General features: G+C 38.3%; 2 protein-coding genes and 1 long non-coding RNA gene across 5 annotated transcripts; 1 reads left to right on the top strand and 2 right to left on the bottom strand.

Annotated features, from left to right (window-relative positions):
* Positions 1-4,321: 4,321 nt before the first annotated feature.
* On the bottom strand, positions 4,322-6,688 carry LOC111263408 (uncharacterized). The gene is made up of 2 exons (XR_002682208.2): positions 6,391-6,688; positions 4,322-5,330 (listed from the first exon to the last, which is right to left on the bottom strand). It is a non-coding gene; the product is annotated as an uncharacterized LOC111263408 (long non-coding RNA).
* On the top strand, positions 5,320-10,938 carry Tango11 (transport and golgi organization 11). 3 transcript variants are annotated; one of them, XM_022838444.2, is made up of 5 exons: positions 5,320-5,441; positions 7,327-7,788; positions 8,104-8,276; positions 8,503-8,651; positions 9,461-10,938. In XM_022838444.2, the coding sequence occupies exons 2-5, from the start codon at positions 7,557-7,559 to the stop codon at positions 9,579-9,581; spliced, it is 675 nt and encodes a 224-aa protein (XP_022694179.1). In that variant the 5' UTR covers positions 5,320-5,441; positions 7,327-7,556; the 3' UTR covers positions 9,582-10,938. The 3 variants fall into 3 exon arrangements, with proteins under 3 accessions (XP_022694179.1, XP_022694180.1, XP_022694178.1); XM_022838445.2 differs by lacking the exon at positions 5,320-5,441 and adding an exon at positions 6,748-6,769; XM_022838443.2 differs by lacking the exon at positions 5,320-5,441 and adding an exon at positions 6,776-6,980.
* Positions 10,939-14,505: 3,567 nt separating this feature from the next.
* Positions 14,506-18,726, bottom strand: LOC111263414 (ubiquitin thioesterase OTUB1). The gene is made up of 3 exons (XM_022838446.2): positions 17,904-18,726; positions 16,171-16,768; positions 14,506-15,774 (listed from the first exon to the last, which is right to left on the bottom strand). Exons 1-3 carry the CDS (start codon positions 18,100-18,102, stop codon positions 15,702-15,704), a joined length of 870 nt encoding a protein of 289 aa, XP_022694181.1. The 5' UTR covers positions 18,103-18,726; the 3' UTR covers positions 14,506-15,701.
* Positions 18,727-19,101: the final 375 nt, after the last annotated feature.

Raw genomic sequence — 19,101 nt, 5'->3', positions numbered from 1 at the left:
AGTTTCCCCCACTCTGTCAAATCTTTAGTAAGCAGTGGGCAATTGTCCGGACTGGGTTTGTTATCGGTGGAATGTGACTTCTGATTGAAGGGCGTTGAAAATTCTATCAGCGTGCCGTTGCATGCTCAGATGGTAAGCAGTATATAACATAACAGCAGATCTTGACTCCAAGCAACCAGTCATAATCATTTCCCTATCCATTAGCGATGTTCCCATATGACTACAAGAAATCTGAATATCAGATCACGAATCTACATATCGATCGTTATTATCTAACAGAATGCTGCGAGGATTTTTTATTGAGAGAAGGTCGAAAACAACGACTTTTAGGCTTGCTCTGTATACGGATTATTATTAGCGTAAGCGCTTACGACTATGCTCGTACGCTTGACTCTAAACACTAGGAATACACCTGTTTATAAACGACTGGGGTAATTCTGCTGACACTCACCGAACTGCCCGAGGACGTGTTCGTCCATCTTCGGGTTCCAGCAGGCGGCTGTGGGGATCCTCATTCTGCTTTGTTCAGCTTAAGTATAAACGAACAGTAACACCAGACGACAGGGTTCTGGGAGGAAAGTCTATTTGAAGTTGAACTATTAATTCACGCAAACGCATGCACATAATATTTCACACTGCAACGTTATGATCCTCTATGAAAGCTCGCCTGGCACGAGGAAATGCAAATCATGCTGCAACTTTGTATCCAGCAAATATCCGAAAGCACGAATCACACATCAATGCAAACTCGAATTTTATCAAACGTTCTCCCAACAACCTGATGATTGTTGGTATCCGTTAAAATATCCGACTAAGACAGTTTTTTGGAACTTGTATTACTTGTGTCAACACCACTTTGCCTCCATTGTGTCCGCTACCATCGTTGGCACTGAGTCAACACAGCGCGTGCTCGAAATCTAGAAACAATAGTTTCTTCGAGTTATGACCTCGGTGGTGCCTCTTTTGAACTTGCCACGAAACTCGGGCTTTGTAATCAGACACAAGCCTAGCCGGTAATTGTGTTATCACTTCCAGTTATAACGGCTTGTACACGCCCCAGTATCATCTCCGGATTCCATCCTGCTCTCACGAAGTGAATTATCAAAGCCGTCATCTGCTCAGTCATATTCGGAAAATGTTTCCGATTATTATATGGTTGCGCTTTTTGACTACGTTTGTACTTGTTGTGGTGGCAATTACAATTCTTGATTAGCATCTAAAAATCACAATATAGCTTCTTTACTTTTCATGCCACTCGGTTTCGGAGCGCTCGTATTCGTTGTACTCTACTAATTTCGTAATTGCTGAAGCAATGAACCCGATGGTTAGAGAAGCAGGTTTAGGAACGACCCTGTATGAGGGTGTACTCCGACATCGGCGGCACGCTTTGCTCAGGAATCCATCGCGCTAGCTATTTGCCCCTTCCTGAGTCTCCTGCAGCGGCCCCTAGCGGATGGTAATGTCCCTTGTAGTCCACTCTAAGAAGCTGAGGGGAACCGCTTCGGTCCATAAGCTACTTCTACACGCATTCTCGAACACAACATAACAGTCCGCTAAGGTGGAGGCAAACTTATTTCATAGGCGACACGGGCGTTACAAAAAAATTAGAATGACGCTTCAATTCATATCATTGTCGAGAACATTCATCACTTTTTCAACGAAAAAAAAGCGACCAAAAAGTTGCTTGATAGAGATACATCTATCCAGCAAATAGGTAACACCATCTGACTTCACTGAGAACCACTACAGCAGCAGCAGCTGTAACAAAATTGACCACTACTGCCATAGCCACCTAGAACTAATAACAAAGCGGACATCCACCGGCCGGCGCCTACCAGACTAATCGGCCTACTGAGCACCAGTAGCGACGAAGCTTTCTTTCTCGCTCGCTGTGTATTGCCGTTATTGTGTCAGTGATGGCAGTACTGTCATGACGGTAGCATAGTTTTAATAATAGAAAAATATTTTTACCGTCGTGATCGCCATCACTACCGTACCACCAGCGACAGCATTACCGTCAGCATTCGTTCCTCGCTCCTTCCTGGCAGAGTGCCGCCGCCGGGTCGTTGCATCCTTCGCCGCAGCTTCCTTTTCTACGACAAAACATCTGGTCGCTGGCGACCAATGCAGGAGAGGGTAGAACTGGGCGAGGATGCGGATGCTCTAACTGTGCGTGCCCATGTCTTCATGGCTGGGTCTCCAGGTATCTGGTGTTGTTGTCGCGGCCAAAAAGCGCATGTGGCGGCATCTAGCGATAGGTGGTCGAGATATTAAATATCTTTAAAAACGCGCTAGACGAAAAAGAAAAATGGAGGATAAGGCAAAATACGTCGCTGTTGTCATAGCCATTTTGATGGTGGTAGTGGTCGACACATTAACGAAAAAGGGAAAGAACAATCATAAAACTGTATGTTATTAGCAGTGATTGTGTAATGCGTAAAGGAAAAAGTGATTCATAAAGAAGAAAAGCAAATGCTTGGGGTTGCGTTTCTTTTTGCGCAATATGGGAGTAATAGTTTTATCAAGAAGCTTCCACTATTACAACTTTAATACATTTCAATATTTACGTCGTGCCTTCTATGTACAACAATGCATTTTGTTATCAAAATCATTAGTAAAAAGGTTGATTTCTTTCGGATCTTGGATTATTATCATTGTCGTAGTCGGACACGCATTGACTTAGTGTATGCTTGAACTGTTTTACGAAAACCGACAAAAAATACATTACGTTAGATGATGTACCACATCAATGCTGCGATGCAATTGTGTAGTAGATTGCTGTACAATAGATTATCATTTACTGTCCTGTAATTGGATCGCTGTAATGCTCATACCAAATGTATATGAGTCGTTGCAACCGACGAATATCGACCCTGGATTCTACCTTCAATAATTCTATTCTATTAAAACCATCGCCTATTAATTCTAATAGAAATTAGTTCTTTCATTATTTATATGAATACGTTTTAAGTTAAAACTTATACGCGTGCGCAGCTGCGGATAAGCGTCATCTACTTACTAAAGGATTTTTTGATATTTAAAGAAAAGCCGATTTGTAATGGAGACAGATGTAGCTAGCACGAAACTACCCTTTGAACGGATCGTGTAATACAATCCGATAGAGAAAACTTTAATCTCGAGTAGAATGAACTTTGTCTCTATAATAATTTTCTCACCGACATTTATAGAGAAGGATAACCCTCAGTAACTAACTGCCTTTCTAACTAAGCGGCTGCTCAGACAGCACCGTGCGTAGTAAGTGGACTACACCCAAGTCGGCACTAACATCGCAAGCTGAGAACTATACAACTGAGTGCCGAACTTTGAACAGTGCACCCTTCAGCAGCAGCACTCTTAGAATAATTGGGAAATATAGTCACTCCCATGAGTTTCAACAAAGCAGATAAAAACCCAGCACCTTTATTTGAGCTCAACTAGCAGACGCTTTTGTTTGTGTTAGCATATGTGTGCCTGGAAGCACGCGTAAAATGTACGCAGAATATAGGTGTATACAGAACATATTCTTTAGGGTTGGATAACTGGACTGGGTTGGATAAGGAGTTTTGACAATCGAACACTGCAATTCAATGATCGCTGTGTTACGTTTCGATATCTAAGCTGTAACAACCGACTGACCCATTCCGATGTCAGAATTCATTCAGATTCAGAATACAAGAGGAGCATATATGTTATATAAAAAAAAAAAAAAAATATATATATATATATAGGTATATAAATAAATAAACAAATACATTTAAAAAAAAGTCTAAATACAAATAGATCGAGTGTACAGTATATAAATACTATGACACAGATTATGATTATAGATGCTAAGCTAGTTGTTTTGTTAATCCTTGTTTAAATACAAAGAAACAGATGCTCACGAGAAGCTGAAAGCTGCCGGAAATAAAGCCTAGATTTTGCAGAAATCAGTACTTTGTCATTCTTTTTACACTTCTGAGAAGCCAAGCACTAAGTGTGGCCGCGTATTTCTTGAGCTAGCTGTACAAATGAAGTTGTAATTGTCAAATGAGGAATTCTTGCGACAGTTGTTGTAGACGGGCCTTACCTGCTCTACCATCATTGCATAAGTATGAGAGATCATGTTAATTAGGTGATTGTTAGCGACTAAAGTGCGACCTTTTATCGCAGGATACAGTATAGAAATTTCAAGGTGGATGTCTAATGCTGACAAACGGAGCCCCTATGTGTACTGTAATCATTTTTAAACTTTGTATGAAATATGCTTACAAATCTCAAAAGACCCAAACATAAACCTCTGATCGAAGTGTTTTTGATTAGACACAAAATAGCAAGTAAATAACGACGAAGGCACGCAAGAACACTTACACTCGTTTATTTATTAAATAACAGTTTCCTATGCATAGAAGTCAAAATTGTTTGAGAGGATTTTTTGAAAGCCAAACTTAACTTGGGTATATGTCTAGACAAACTCTTTTAAATATACACCATCAACAAGCACATTTTAATTGATGATTGTTACCGAAGTTAGAGGAAATAATTCTGCGATAATTTTTTTGAGTTTTACTGGATTACAAATCTACGTATATACGTATGGAAGTTACCAACGGTTTCACATTGGAAAGCGACCCCTGAGTATTACCCACTTTTGAGTTTTAAATTGCCGCAATAACAAATGGTGATTATATTCAATTATCTTAAGCCTGTAGTAATACAAGATCAAACAGGATCACTCTACCGTTATAGTTTCACCGAGAACGTGTCTTAGGACGACGCCATGTCCTGTATCACGAACGTCTCGTATTTGCAGCATAAAGGAATTCAATGGCGAGAGGTGATCGAAGCATCATGATCCCGAGAAGACACGGAAATATAGGGATTTGGCGAATCGAGATAATTTTTCCAAACATATAGTTCAGGGGTTCTTAAACTGTCGATTTTTTCTTAGTGATTAAATCTTTGGTTGACTTTTCAGACAACGATGATGCTAAACTCAGTTCTTTGCTAGCCTTCATAATTTATTGCTTAAACTTTTTATAGGAAGGATGCGTGTCCTGTTAACTATGCAATTAGTTTATTTTGCTTAACAAAACAACAACGGTTTTACTCATTCCACTGCGGTAAATAGAGCTCTAAGCGCATAAAAAACTTACGACAGTTGGGCACATAGAGACGCTCACACCCCTTAAAGTCTTTGACAGACTTATTGCAAAGGTAGAAGTAACGGTTTGTACATAGAAGTAACGGGTCATAGGTTTAGCTTATGTTGTTGTAGATACGGCTCGTAATATCAAGATCATTCGTTCGTTCTTTATCATCGCATGCTCGTCCAGTTGCTCCATGCCTACCTAGAACAACCGCACGCATCAAATTCAGTGTGTGTTCTACTGTCAGCTGCGACTAAAAATGTCTTCCGTAGTGAAACTGTAGATTTTCATTTCAATACTAAATGATAACGGGTATGTAAAGCATGTCTATCTTAGCCCAAGTTTTCCCCAACAAAAAGCCCTGCAGGACGTGTTTCAAGCCCTGAGTAAGCCGGTAGCCCATCTAACGGTTTAGAAGTTTTTTACGTTCATAGTATTTTACGCTCATTTTACGCTCGTAGTAGTAGTCGATATGCACGATATTCCCCTCCAAATCAAGCATGGCAAAGTATTACATCCCACTATTAGAGCATATTCAAGTTGTTCGACCCTTCTTTTGGAAAGAATTGTACTTCTTTTGTATTATCTATTTTGCCTATTTAATCTTAATTGTGATTGCCAAAAAAGAAGAGCAGAAAGCGGCAATGTTGGTGAAGCGGATTTTCTCAAGCCATCGTACATTGGAAAAAACCCTATTTACTACCACATATCATACTCGTTAACATCAAGCCGGTCAATTGATTTGATTTGCTTAGTTTTGAACGCGCTCTAATCTTCACAAATAGCCAACGGTTCGCACATGTTGCATACATGTTTGTTTGCGAATTTTAACGTTTGAGCACCATTCGCATGTTAAATTGAGCCAAAACTCGATTGGAACCTTGCAGCATTCATGTTACAATACCTCACCGTTCATTCAATCGTGTACAATGTACATTATATTAAGTTTTAACAATATAATCAAACGATTGCACTTCACTTATGGAAAAAAATTGCATCCGCTTTTGTGGACGCTTGAACACTAGCGTATGCTACTGTAGAAATCGTTATATTAGAATCAGTTGGATCTGCCATACCGTTTCATCAGTTTATTTTCATTTAAAAATATAATTTGCAACTTTGTAATCATTCAAACGTATTCTATTATAAACCAAAACATTGATTTCGATGTAAAGAGTCCAAGTTGGTTGGACAATCCGCCCGTTTTCAACCTTAAATGCAACACATTTTTCTATTAAGATTCCTACTCATTTTACTGTACCTTTGAACGGGATAGATTTGCACTTAGTTTAAAATCTAGATTCGATAGCTAGATCAAAGTTAACACTTCGCGCACGTTTTTCTTTAATTGTCGCGAATGCTTTTGTCTGTCTTGTTATTGATTACCGGTGGATCACAGTGTCGTCTGCTTTGCCAAAATCGATCATAACTGAATTTCATTTTACCGCAGACTCCATGACGTTTGCATTCTGGAAAGACAAGATTACACTTCAGGCGGTTGTGGCGCCTTAAAAATGAAACGTTTTTACAATAAGTCATGCATAATCTGCACTTCACCGACAAAGGTTCGACACGCTTTCCGCATATTAGTGCTTTGCTGGGTTTCGAAATTCTGAGCACTGTTTTGTAGTGCGTGTGAGGTGAGCGGTACTGCGTTTGCCGTCCAGTATCTATAGTATTCCTTGAAGTATTATTGTTTTTGTAGAAAGTGGGATTTTTGGTGACGGTGGGAACGTTGTTTGTTGACGATGATGATGATGGAACTGTTCCGAGGCTGGCAGGTAGTGAAACGGATTCACCTCAGATGTTTTGAAGGCTGAAAAAGTGTTTTTGACTCCCTCGCGTTTGCTGGTGAGTTGATAGCTGGCGTCTCTTCATCGAATCTGATAAGCTTTCCACTTTCGTTTTTTGTACTCCGTTTCAACGTCAAATTCGATGGAATGTTCAGGCGTTCATGCACTTACTAATTTACACAAACAGAGTATCAACTAGCTGCGGACATTTCCTCTCCTTTTGTGACGCAACTTAACAGTTTCATCATCGTCTGGGGTTAAAATGTTCTGCTATGTCAGTAACTATATTCAGGTGCAATAAAATACAGTCTATATTTAAGTTTTATTTTGTCACAGTATAAAAAAATACGATCGCTGTGCTATACTCACGCTGGCTTTTGTTCTAATATTATATTGTGTTGCAGCTCTGTCACATTACAGCCAGATACGGTGAAGTTCTGTAGGATAACGGCGAATCCATGTTATTTGCGTAATTAACAATTAGTCTACTTATACTCGCCGTGAGAAAGTAGACTTGAAGGAGTGATCGTTTCGAGGACCCTTGAGGTGAATAGGAAAGGGATTGGTCCAGGTGTTTCTTATCGATAAGCAAAACAACACGACTTAATAAAAAAACGTTTAGCGGGACGTGCAAATGGAGTCCTCAGCACATAATGGAATTTCGTCAGAAGGTGTTGGTAATGGAACAGGGCAAGAATATGATTCAAACTTTACACAGGAGATATCTAACAAAATGCGGGTTCCGCAGCGAATTTCCGTTGTCGATCCTGACTACGCTATGAAGCCGGTCGAGACTATTGGTGAGCCACACCTTCAACGGCCAGAGAAATCTCTGGTGATGACCGTACCAGATCGAATACTTATCGGTAAGTATTAATCGCAACGCGTTGTGATGGTGTTGTTGTAATGGCACGAGCTACACGAAGTAGCACGACCAGATCTTCTTAATACAAAGATTGTATGGGGGCCCAATATTCAAAAATATTTAATGCTTGTTATAATGTTCGTTGTAGAAGTTTTTCGAAAAATTCAACAAAAATTGTGGTATAAATTGTAAATGTACATAACCTTCTGTAAATTTCGGTAAGGTAAAAGAAGTACGATTAAGTAGTACTACCTTGTTCTGATCGAATAATTGTTATCGTAATCTTACACGAGCTATGTTTGTCCGTCTATTACAGGGGAGGGAGGACGTCATGTGCCTGGGCGGGATCCTCTTCCAGAAGCCAAATTCGAGCGAAACGTTCTTGATTTTCAAGAACCCATCCAGTTAGAGGCTCCACCCAGGACACTAACACTGGATCAGCACAAGTTTCCTTCACTCGGCGAAAATGCAAGCGGTAACCAAAAAAAGGTGCAATGTTTAAGAATAGTGCTTCACTCATTACCTTTTTTAGCGAGGGCTATTTACTATATAAAAGGATTAGTAATCTGTTCATGTTTAATACGTATATTTCGTATGATCAGTTGGCACGGCTAGACAAGCTGCCAATAACAGCTAACTTGTGTAACCGATGTGGAAAATAAACGAATTCATTTTAATATTGTCTTGATCTCTATGACTGATTAATTGAGGCTAGGTGAAATTTGAGGAATCGGTGAACAATTTGTCATCACTGGATGATCTTGAAGACGAAAAGCTAAACAGCTCACTCGTGGGGACCCCGCCAGGAGATATTTCACGAGATGACATCTCCTCTCTGCAAAAACAATTGAGAGACACACGAAGGTATTTTCATATTTATGATACGACTATTGTTAGCTAGTGTAGTAGTCATTTTTTTAAAATAGCTAATTATAGTCTTTGAAGATGCCAATTTTTGCCGTTTATCGGTGTGTTGAAAGCAAAAACTTCATTTGTAAAATGATGGTGCCATTATTACGTTTGTCTTTTATTTAGCTCGTAAAAACGTGTTACTGTTTTTCATAGTTTCAGTTTTAGTAACTATTGTTTTAAACCGCTCTACTAGACCTACTACTACTAACCCCGTAAGACAGCATAACTCAAAAAGAAAACGGTGTACTGCAACTTACTTTTTTGCATGAATCAAACGATAAAGATGCAAAAATACCTTTTAACTCTCAAAAAATCATATTATATTATGTGATTCCATTATTCTGTGAAATATGTATGGGTTACAATAAATATATGCTAAGCATATATAATTCGATAACTTGCAGGAAATGGTTTAAAATCTAGCTTCATTGATGATCTCAAACATTGGAAGAAATTCATGTATTTGATCTGTGGTTATTAATTATGATATATTTAATATTACTTCAGTAAGATCGAAAGACAGGTGGATACTATTTTCCATTTTCAACGTAGACTGTTATTGATCGTAACTAGAGCATCTAAAGTTATTTTACTATCCTATCTGTTAATTTGTGTGTAACTGGAGAAGAGTGCTAGTTTTACTACGCCCATGATTTTTAAAGGAAATATTATCGAGAATTTACTTCGACTACCACATCCAAATTAGGACATATAATATGTGTAATAGCTAATGATTTCTCTGATTTAATTTTTCCTTTCAGGCGTTTGAGTGTATTGGAGGCTGAAAATCGTGAGCGTCAGCAACGGGAAGTCGCATTTTGCTCCTTTGCTCTATTTTACTTCGTACTCAAAGGAGTTCTCTGGATGAATCGAAATTGGTAGAAGGCTCCAATGGCACAAAATACTGCACCATTGTATTCACATCGATAATAATAGTAACAGTACCGACAAAAAAATCGTCAGATCTTCGTTGTAAAAAACAAACTATCCTGACTCCATGCCTATAAAAAAGCCAGGTGTTTAAAGCGAGTCTATTTAGCTCCAGATATTAAACATAGCCAGCTAGCTTTAAATGCGTACCGATGAAAGATAGGTGCACGCAAGAGAGATGAAAACGGAAGAAAGGAGAAATATATCTAAAACTAAACTGGTATACGACAAACTGAAAGCGCGGCCATTTGCGTCCTGTTTTGTGGAAGGTGTACACTGGTAGATTCAGGAAAAAAGTGATTATGATTCGTAGAACACGTCTGCTGTGAAGTACATATAGGAGATTCCCAAGGCTTGGCAAAGAAAGGCTTTTCTATAAAAAAAAAAAAGTTGTAGGAAAAACATTATAGAACAATTCATACTGTTTGACTTATAAATTGTCGGAATTTTAAGGAATCGGGCTTGGACGATGTTGAACAGAAAAGACAGCCCAGCGGACAGAAGATATAATAATTATGCTTAGTATGCATGTTAAACATATGTCAGTTAAATTTTCATTATATAGCGCACTACTAAGGAAAGTGTTAAAAAACTTCAGTTGAGGCTAGCCTAAATAAATTGTCAATATATAAGAAAGGACGGTAGTATTTGTTTGTCCATAATGGGAAAACTTATTTAATCTGCTAAGTCCAACATTTTTAGTAACGAATCCATCGCATTCATTAAAGAGCTCATCCGTGCATCAAATGGGATGCATGTTAGAACGCTATGCACAAGAAAAATCTAATAGGTTTCATTTAACGGTATCCGATTAAGACTAGATTGAGGTTATTGTAGAATCGAGTATACCAAAATACGCGTGAAATTTGAGATTTCAGCCAGTACCGAGACCTTCCGTCGTTCTATTGTTTACAATGAACGCGTAAGTCTCATAAGTAGAATTGTCGTTGGTGCAACTACACTAAACCGAAGTCTACCTGAAAATAAAGCTTTTCAGCCATCGGTAAAAATAATTTATAATTGCGATTATTTCCACTTGCTTGAAAATCATTGTAAAAACGGTACACATATTAGAACGCTGAATTAATGCGTTCCAGGTTCCAGATAGTAATTCGAATTGCTTTGAAAGAAGAAACCTGCACATGAATGAGTCGCATGCTTTTTATGTCGAAAAATAAGTGGAAACACATTGCGGGGATCGAGATTTGCCTCTGTAAGAGGCTGGAGTGTTTATTGGTGACAATGATTATTATGGCAATTACACCATAGGTAGAGAATACTTCTGTTAATAAATCGAATGTTGATTATAGATGCGCGCGTGATTATCAAGAGAGTAAGTATAGTATGATAATGAATAAACCGTTTTACCACCTCTTTTTAGAATTTTGGCGATTAAGTTACAAAGAACGAATGAATGTAGATCAATCATAGGCACATCATAAAATCTAAGTCTTTCTCAATATAGGAAACAAAAGACCAAGTTAAAACGAATTCGGCATTTCTATTGATGGCTTTAATCGATTGATTTTTTTTTGCAGCGAACAATAATTGGAATATTGTATTTTGCTGGTATACGAGTATATTTCGCTCGTATCATTAAATTATGGTAAGCGCACCATATAGCTGCACGAAAAAACTTATTTTGCCGCTACCTAAAATCTACCTAAAAAATTTGTTATTAAAAAATGTGGAAAAATTTTATCGCAAGTAGAAAGGTTAAAGCAAACTAAACTCAATTATAGATGCAAAATAAGTAATTATAGGAGGTCAGAACATCACACTTCTTCGTCGTGCTAGTTCATAAATCAGCAAAAAATGTTATTTGAAAGGGTTGTAAAGGTCGACAGAATACAGAAGGAAACAACGTGAAAGATGTAAATAAAATGCTATTACAATTTAGTCATGCCACAAATGTGCAAATAAGTTGTGTGTAATGATTTTCATGTACCTTGAATCAATAGCTGAGTAAAGCTTAAAAGCTTTGGTTTTGGTTACTTTGAACAAAACTAATTGGATTGCCGAGATGGTAAATCGTTTAAACGAATATGTGCATGGATATGGCCCATGCGGCGAATAAGTTTCCAAGTCGAACGTACGGCGAAAATGAATGTTTCGAACTTTACGCCCCATGCTATCGTCATTAAGCACTGCCACAGGTGGCTAATTCCTATTACGAAATGAAATGAGTTTACGATTGGTTTAAAATTTGGATTATCCCACGTGTCCGAAGGTCTAGTACGTGAACACGTTACCACTGCACCATCGAAGAGATGTTACGTGATGATGCAGAGTAAATAAACGTGAGGTTTGTTACGCCGCATAAACGCCCTTATTACAGCAGCAAACGTACAAACACGCATCTAAAGTTACTTGTGGAACACAAACACGTACATTTTTTTCTTAGATGCGTTTTTCCCATTAAAAATGATGATTTGGGCTCAATCAGAGAACATATGTTGTTGCAAGTAATTGTTTAGAAATATTACAACCACGGAGTGTCTCGATTTACGTAAATCACCGGAAATTCCTATATCAAAAACGTTTTCGTATGGATCTACGTAAAAGCCAGGATCGCATGGGACCAGCTAGTTTCAATAAGGTTTCCTAGTTCAATTGTTAGCTGCAAAAAATAATTATACTTCAATAGTTTGGATAATCTGAGTCTGTTGCACCATTGAGAATTGCAGTGAAATGAGATCTTTGTATAGAGGTGGACGAGTTTTTACGTACTGGATATTGTATAGTATTAGGTCGTAATACGAATAGAGGTTTTTTTATAACGTTCTCCTTCCTTTTTTACCTCTTCATTGTTAGTTTATAAACCACGCGAATGGGTTCTCTGTTTTTTATGAGTCCAATGTAAACCTTTTGTGCGGTGCATTAACGTTCACTTCAAATTTAGCCCTTAAAAATAGGAAATTCTTTGCGAAAAAGAATTATATTTTTGACACTTACCATATTTCAAATTTCGCCGAGGTCAAGAAGTTGTCGAAGCAAAGTGGGTCATGCATGGTATTAGCTCTAAGCGTAGCGAAATCGCTCGAAAATGATTTGCAAAACTCATTTTGACATAAAACACCCCTCGCCCCAAACTACTATCTGAGATCGATAAGGGACACCTAAAGTTTTTTTCGTCGTTTTTCTTCGTCGCCCGCAACATCGTCATCATCGTGTGTAGGGCCAGCGTTAAATACAGAATCATCTGTGTTATTCATCATCCATCAGTTCCAGGCTGGCTTATCACCCGCAGTTCTCGTTGTTCTCAACGCCCTCATGAGCCTCTGTTCCGCCTTCCTTCGATTGCTTCCCATACAATTTCAGAGGACTCATTATTATTTATCGCGTCACTTTTAATGCCTTGATCGTCCCCCAAAGGTTTGTCACATAGTTCGTCCATCATTTCCTTTTTGACAATTGCTTCTTCACCGTCAAATGATCAGTTAAACATAACAGCATCACTTGCTTCAAATTGTTTTTTACGGACTCCATCTGTCGCACAGTACCACCGTGGCGTCTCATCTTTTACTACTTCGTCCTTCTCGATTGAGTCACTGCCTTCGCATGCTTCATGATCCTCGTCTCTGTATTTTTCAGGTTTAACGTCCGATATCACCATTACACATTCCATCATACGGCTGGCTTGTAGCAACAAACGAAAACTGTGCGCGGGTTTAAACCTAGACCACAACGTATTTTTAAAATTATTGTTTGGATAATTACTTTTTTAAAAATAAGGAAAATCCAGTACTGCACACAAGCCGCACAGCACAACTATTTTTTTTTTCTCAGCACGACTAAAGCCTTAAATGCCTCATCTTTCATATATTTATGTATAGAGTTTAGTCAAAATTTGCTTAGAATCTTGCTTATCCTGGAGCTTACCCTCTAATATATATTTACCAAATTTTGAAGAAAAGACCATTATTGGATCATAATAAAAATAGTTGTGGCTTATTTTTCATAATTATATATTGCAACTATGGGTATTGGAAGAACCACACTTTGGCATACACTGGAAATAAAAATCCCGATGGTTTTCAGAAAGTTACTTGAAAGCGTAATGAGGCTTTTCAGAGTAACCTTTCTTCCGTCCTCTATTCAAGACTTAGAACTAAATTAAACACGCACCAATTAGCACAGATAAGTCGCGCCGAAGTAAATTATCGCTCAGATCGACCGCTGATGGCAATTCATCATCGCCACAGTCTATATGTCCTTTAAATGAAGAAGGGTTCCAACAGCTTTAGACCAATCTCGTTGCCTCAGGTGCCATAACTTTATTGGATATGCTTCCTGAAGAATGCTATCGTTGCCAGAAGTTCTATTTTCAAGCCCACTGGTTCGAGTGGCGTTAACGACTTATCGAGCCACTCGACCCTCATCACTCAAATCCCTATTTATTTGTTAATCTAAGCATGTATAGAGGTGCCTGCTGATCTGTCTCTTTCTGTCGTGTTATTATTGATTATGATTTTTTTAAACTTAAAATACCAAAAATGTTGAAGATCTAATATTATTAAAATGGAAGTTGGTGAAATCTAGGGCTTTGTTTTACGTTTAGTAAAGCAGGAAAACTTTAAACATAACTCGAAAGGTAGACCATTTTATCTGGTTTTACAATAAAACAACTTATGAACAATGAGTCTGAGAATAAATAGCATACATTTCAATATTGAAGATTTGACTACAAAGTCTATCGCTATCTCTACACCTCTGTGAACATTTAACCATGTTCAACATGAATAAATTTGCTTTCTATAGGATAAATACGTGACTGAATTATTTCCTACTACTGGCAGATCACTGCTCCTGTTTATATATTTTACGTAATTTTCTACTAATTTCACATACAGTGCATTACAGTAACTAAACAAGATTCTTATTAAAGATTCAAATATCTTCCGTCTCATTTTTATTCTTGTTTAAATCAGCTTTCAATCAACTAAACAACGGACAATACATCGGGCAAACAAATCAAGTATGAAAACATACTATACATATATAGTATATATCACAACGAAATTTTCTTGATTGGCCCGCGAATACTCGTGTCACGAATGACGAGATTGGATGAAGGGAATTCGATGTGCTATAAAGAAATGTGTACGTGTTCTGAGAATCGCAAGATGTAGTTATGTGATTGATGGTACGAGTCTATTATTATTGCGTATACCCGCTATAACATAGTGATAATTCATTCAACTGACTCGCTACACATGCAATTTCAGCATTTGCGAATGTCGTTAATAAATTAGATCAGAATCGAACTTCTGTCATTCTCTTGCTTGCTTTTTTTAGATTACTATTGTGTGCCGCTTCTATGGGCAGTTAATCGACCTTCCTCTATTTCCCATAGACTCTTCCCTTTTATTAACCATATATATTTGGTAATTTTTGCGGTTTACCATTACACTTCCTATCGCGATGGTTCCTATTCTTAATTTCATCATCATAAAGTCGAGAAGCAATGAAATGCTCCATAAAAGTACGATGTCTCGCAATTCCTATCGACCCCGCATCTACAGCGCGTCATGGGGGAATTATTATCGTTTAGACGCAATTAGAACATTTATTGCGCTGCGTTCAAAGTATGTCTTTTCCCCTCTCCCTTGCTTTCTTTCCTGATGGTTATCTTTATTAATAAAGATTATAATATTATAATATTCCTCGTTTAATAGTGTTATACCTATAATAATAATAATCTTAATATTCATACACTGGACGTCATAGCGCCCTGGAACCCTTCCAACTCTTAGGCTGTTATAGTTACGATTGGTTATGCTCCGCGTCGAACGTGGTGTAATGCCCCCTACGCGGATGTCTGTTAGCATTATCTTTTTTACCCATACAAATTGTCAGGCCTATTTAAATGACTTGCGACGTCGACGAACGGCCCCTGTTTAAAGCCGTACTTCTAACGAGAGCGACAACGCAATAGGAGCCATCTAGCATCCGAGACCCTAAAAAGAGGTAAATCCTCCATACGTGGCGAGTCTGGTGAACGGGAACGTCAAAACCAATCCTCGATTTTACGAGGGCAACTGTGAGACCGTCTTTGGCGCAAATGGTCGCCTACTGGTCGCCGTCAGCTCCTCCGATAGGATAGAGAATGTCGTAATGACCTGGGCGATAGAGCAAGTGGACTCTGCAAGACAACCACATTGAATTAAAAAACAAAAATGCTTATTCAGTGAATGCATATAACCCTTGCATTAATTAGGAATGCTTATTCATTGAATACATATAACCTTTACATTAATTAGAAATGCTTAGTCAGTGAATGCATATAATGCTTACATTACAGAATTGAAATATTTGCATAACTAGAAAAAGGTTTTAAAACACATCTAATCGAGATTTTTTCGAGACAACCTGATTTATAATTTTTAGGAAATATTAGTCTTTATGATTACTTAGCACTGTACTAATGATTATGTGACTGATTACACACATGACTTTTAATACATCAACATGCTTAATTTAAGAACACTACCATAGGTTGAAAAGTCAAAACCTGGAATGTAATGCACGAAAAACTTACCGAGGTTTAACGTCGTCGGGGAAGCTGTGTTTAATCACCTTTCCATCGGTTGACGCACGATCCATATAAAGTACTTGAACGCCCGTCGACAAGTGTCTTGTTAGGGCGATGATATGGATGTGATCCGATTCTTTGTACATTGGTTCGACTTCCTGCCGACAGAAGTCTTTGAGCGAGTGGTCGCCTTCAATAAAGGCACCAAAAAAGTCTGACTCTTTTTGTAATTGGCCCGATGTTAATAGACGCAAAAATACAACCATGTACTCTGAGAGACCTCTATCATTGAATACGGCATGCAGCTCATCAAGTGTAGGCTTCTCCTCGAGTCGCTTCAGAACATCAACGAAGGTGTCGTGGAAATCGTCGATTGTGAAATCAGGAAATCCAAGAGCCTTAAGTTCTTCTTTGCTCTTTCCCAGCAGATCTTTGAAGCGGCGCAGTTCATCAATATCAGAGAGCATCGACTCCAAATAGGCAAACCCAAAGGCACGGAAAAAGCAGTTACCATCTGGTCTAGTCTTTCTAATAAATCCAAATCGGGATTCCAGATCACGAAGTTTCTCCTGATAAATAGTATCATCAGAAGCGTATTCAGACTCTGTAAAGCAAGGGATTAAAAAGTGGAACACATCTTGGTTTTTCTTAATGCACAACGTTTAATTATGTTATAAAGGCACTAAAGCTTGGAATGTAGACCAACAATCATACAAGATATTTAACATATTCATGACTTAAATTATTGGAATTTAGAATAGAAGCAAATTATGTTTTTATCTTGTGGTTATAAACAACCAATATGAGGTCGAGTAATGTAGCTGAATACAGCTAGTCGTGTAATGACCGAATTCATATTTAGCTGGTAGGCCGCAGCCGCAAGTCGTAAGCCAGCTATTATATAAATAGGTGATATTAAAATCAAAGCATAAAAAGCAGACCAATAGAAAAGGGAGTGAAGACAAAATAAATGGAAGGGCTCGGTTTTATACACGCTTATATGCCTTTCTTTAACGTCTAAAGTTGATGTTGAATAGACAAATGAGAAGAATGTCAGACTAAATTATGTGGCTATCAGGCCCATGTAAAGTATTGCTATCTGAAAAGGAGACGATACTGGCTTTGCTTGCATTTCGAAAACTTGTTGCCTTTTTTCCTTATTAGCGCCCTCTCTCATATATAGAGTATATCACCTCTTAGAGAAAATGGAGAATTTCTAAAAGTCAGAGCGCTTCTCTGTTATCCTGGATTGTTCTAGCTGAATATTTATATTTGACGTTTTCACAATCGAAAATCGACATATCAATGAAAAACAGGAGGTCACTGACAGAGTCAATTTTTGCAGATAATGGTAATAGTAGAATTCGTATGATGAGGCAAAAAAACATTCGTACCATGCTGAAACGTCTCAGACATCTGAAGCTATGCTCAATTAACACAGAACCAAACATAGTACTCAGAGTACTTATTGGAAACATCCGTATTTATTGCACAGGTTATAATACTGTGATAGATAGCCTTCAGCCTATGAACGATCACATTGACATACAAACATAATCTAAAACAGACAAGCGTACACGCTCAGACGTGAAGGGAGATGCACGTGCTGGACACACCAACAGATTTTCGATTTACCCAGCTGCTCTCAGATGTCAGCCAAGGCACTAATCACAGCCTAAAAACTGCTAAGGCATAATAATTTAGTTTTTTTGCAAAATGTTCATAAGCACCAAACTAACCTAAGCTGATGAGTGGCTTTTTGTTATCGATAAGTGGTATACTGTCGGAGATTTCTTTCTCAATAGCTTTCTCCTGCGCCATGATCGCCTCATCATGATTCACACCAGAAGCGTCACCTGCCGGCAGAGGCTGGCCTGATCCAGAGGATCCGCATGAGCCTGAGGAGGGTACTCCGTTAGTCTCCGAGAGATCAGACATTGTTCCACAAAGGACAACGTCGCTAGAACTGGTTCAATTCCAACGAAACTGGCCTTTCGTCGTAGTGGATGCCAAATGCGGACAGACACATGCACCGGGACCCGATTGCTGCTTGCTTATTAAGCAAACGCGTCACTATTTACTACGCGGGAGCAAATTACAACGTCACAGACAATGCCGTGTCGCTAACTTCAACTCAAAACTGATCTCTAATAGCTCACTTCATCAACAGGATTCCAATGATTCGCACAAACCTTATAGTGCGTACACTCTCGATCTCGACACAATCGCGTCTAACAAATAGCAAAATCACTTCGTTCAGAAGAGTAGAATCTACTCGGTGCGCCTGCAACTCAGCGAAGTCGTCTGCTACTGGTCCAAACAATGCTTTCGGGTGGCTGATTGTTGCAACCAAAAAAGCTGGCCATCGGTGGTGGCCGAGATGCACAACAAGATGCACAAATTGTCCATTAAGAACTCGCGTTGAGTAAATTATTTCAGTGTCATACATACTGAGACTTGATGTCTCCGTAACATACTGCGTCAACTAGGTAAACAAAAATTCGTTTCAGTCGGTCAAAGAGCTGTTACGTGTTTGACAAAGGTTACAATCTGAAATATGACATTATGACAACAAGAATAACATTATTGAACAATCAGTTTAGTAAACGAATAAAGGCAGATAATCTACAAGCTAATTTTGGTGACACAATTTGCGTGTTTTTTTAATATTTTTTTTGAAGATAAGAGTTATTTTTTCCTATATTAAGTAAATCAAACTTCTGATCGAAGCAAACTAACTTTTATTGTTAATTTGTCTTTATCTTGAAATCTATTCGCCGCGCTATTTATACAGTCGAACCTTCTGATGCTTCGGAAGTTTCTTAGGGTATGACTATTCTATTCCGTGACAATACTACCAATATTATAACGGTATTCTCTTTTATACCTGCTATAGTTTGTTTTTATTTAATCGCACTATATGGTCTAGAGCGCTTT

The sequence above is a fragment of the Varroa jacobsoni genome, unplaced genomic scaffold (genome assembly GCF_002532875.2).
Source record: "Varroa jacobsoni isolate VJ856 unplaced genomic scaffold, vjacob_1.0 scaffold_763, whole genome shotgun sequence".
In the NCBI taxonomy this organism is placed as follows: Eukaryota; Metazoa; Arthropoda; class Arachnida; order Mesostigmata; family Varroidae; genus Varroa; species Varroa jacobsoni.
The sequence above is the reverse complement of the archived record's forward strand: the minus strand, read 5'-3'. Positions and strand labels throughout refer to the sequence as shown.

Excerpts from the sequence above, each read along its gene's own strand:
- Tango11 (XM_022838444.2), top strand. The coding sequence starts at position 7,557 with ATGGAGTCCTCAGCACATAATGGAATTTCGTCAGAAGGTGTTGGTAAT. Across the intron at positions 7,789-8,103 it reads ACCAGATCGAATACTTATCG|GGGAGGGAGGACGTCATGTG; the intron begins GTAAGTATTAAT and ends CGTCTATTACAG. Across the intron at positions 8,277-8,502 it reads CAAGCGGTAACCAAAAAAAG|GTGAAATTTGAGGAATCGGT; the intron begins GTGCAATGTTTA and ends AATTGAGGCTAG.
- LOC111263414 (XM_022838446.2), bottom strand. The coding sequence starts at position 18,102 with ATGTCTGATCTCTCGGAGACTAACGGAGTACCCTCCTCAGGCTCATGC. Across the intron at positions 16,769-17,903 it reads AAAGCCACTCATCAGCTTAG|AGTCTGAATACGCTTCTGAT; the intron begins GTTAGTTTGGTG and ends CTTGCTTTACAG. Across the intron at positions 15,775-16,170 it reads CCCGACGACGTTAAACCTCG|AGTCCACTTGCTCTATCGCC; the intron begins GTAAGTTTTTCG and ends GTTGTCTTGCAG.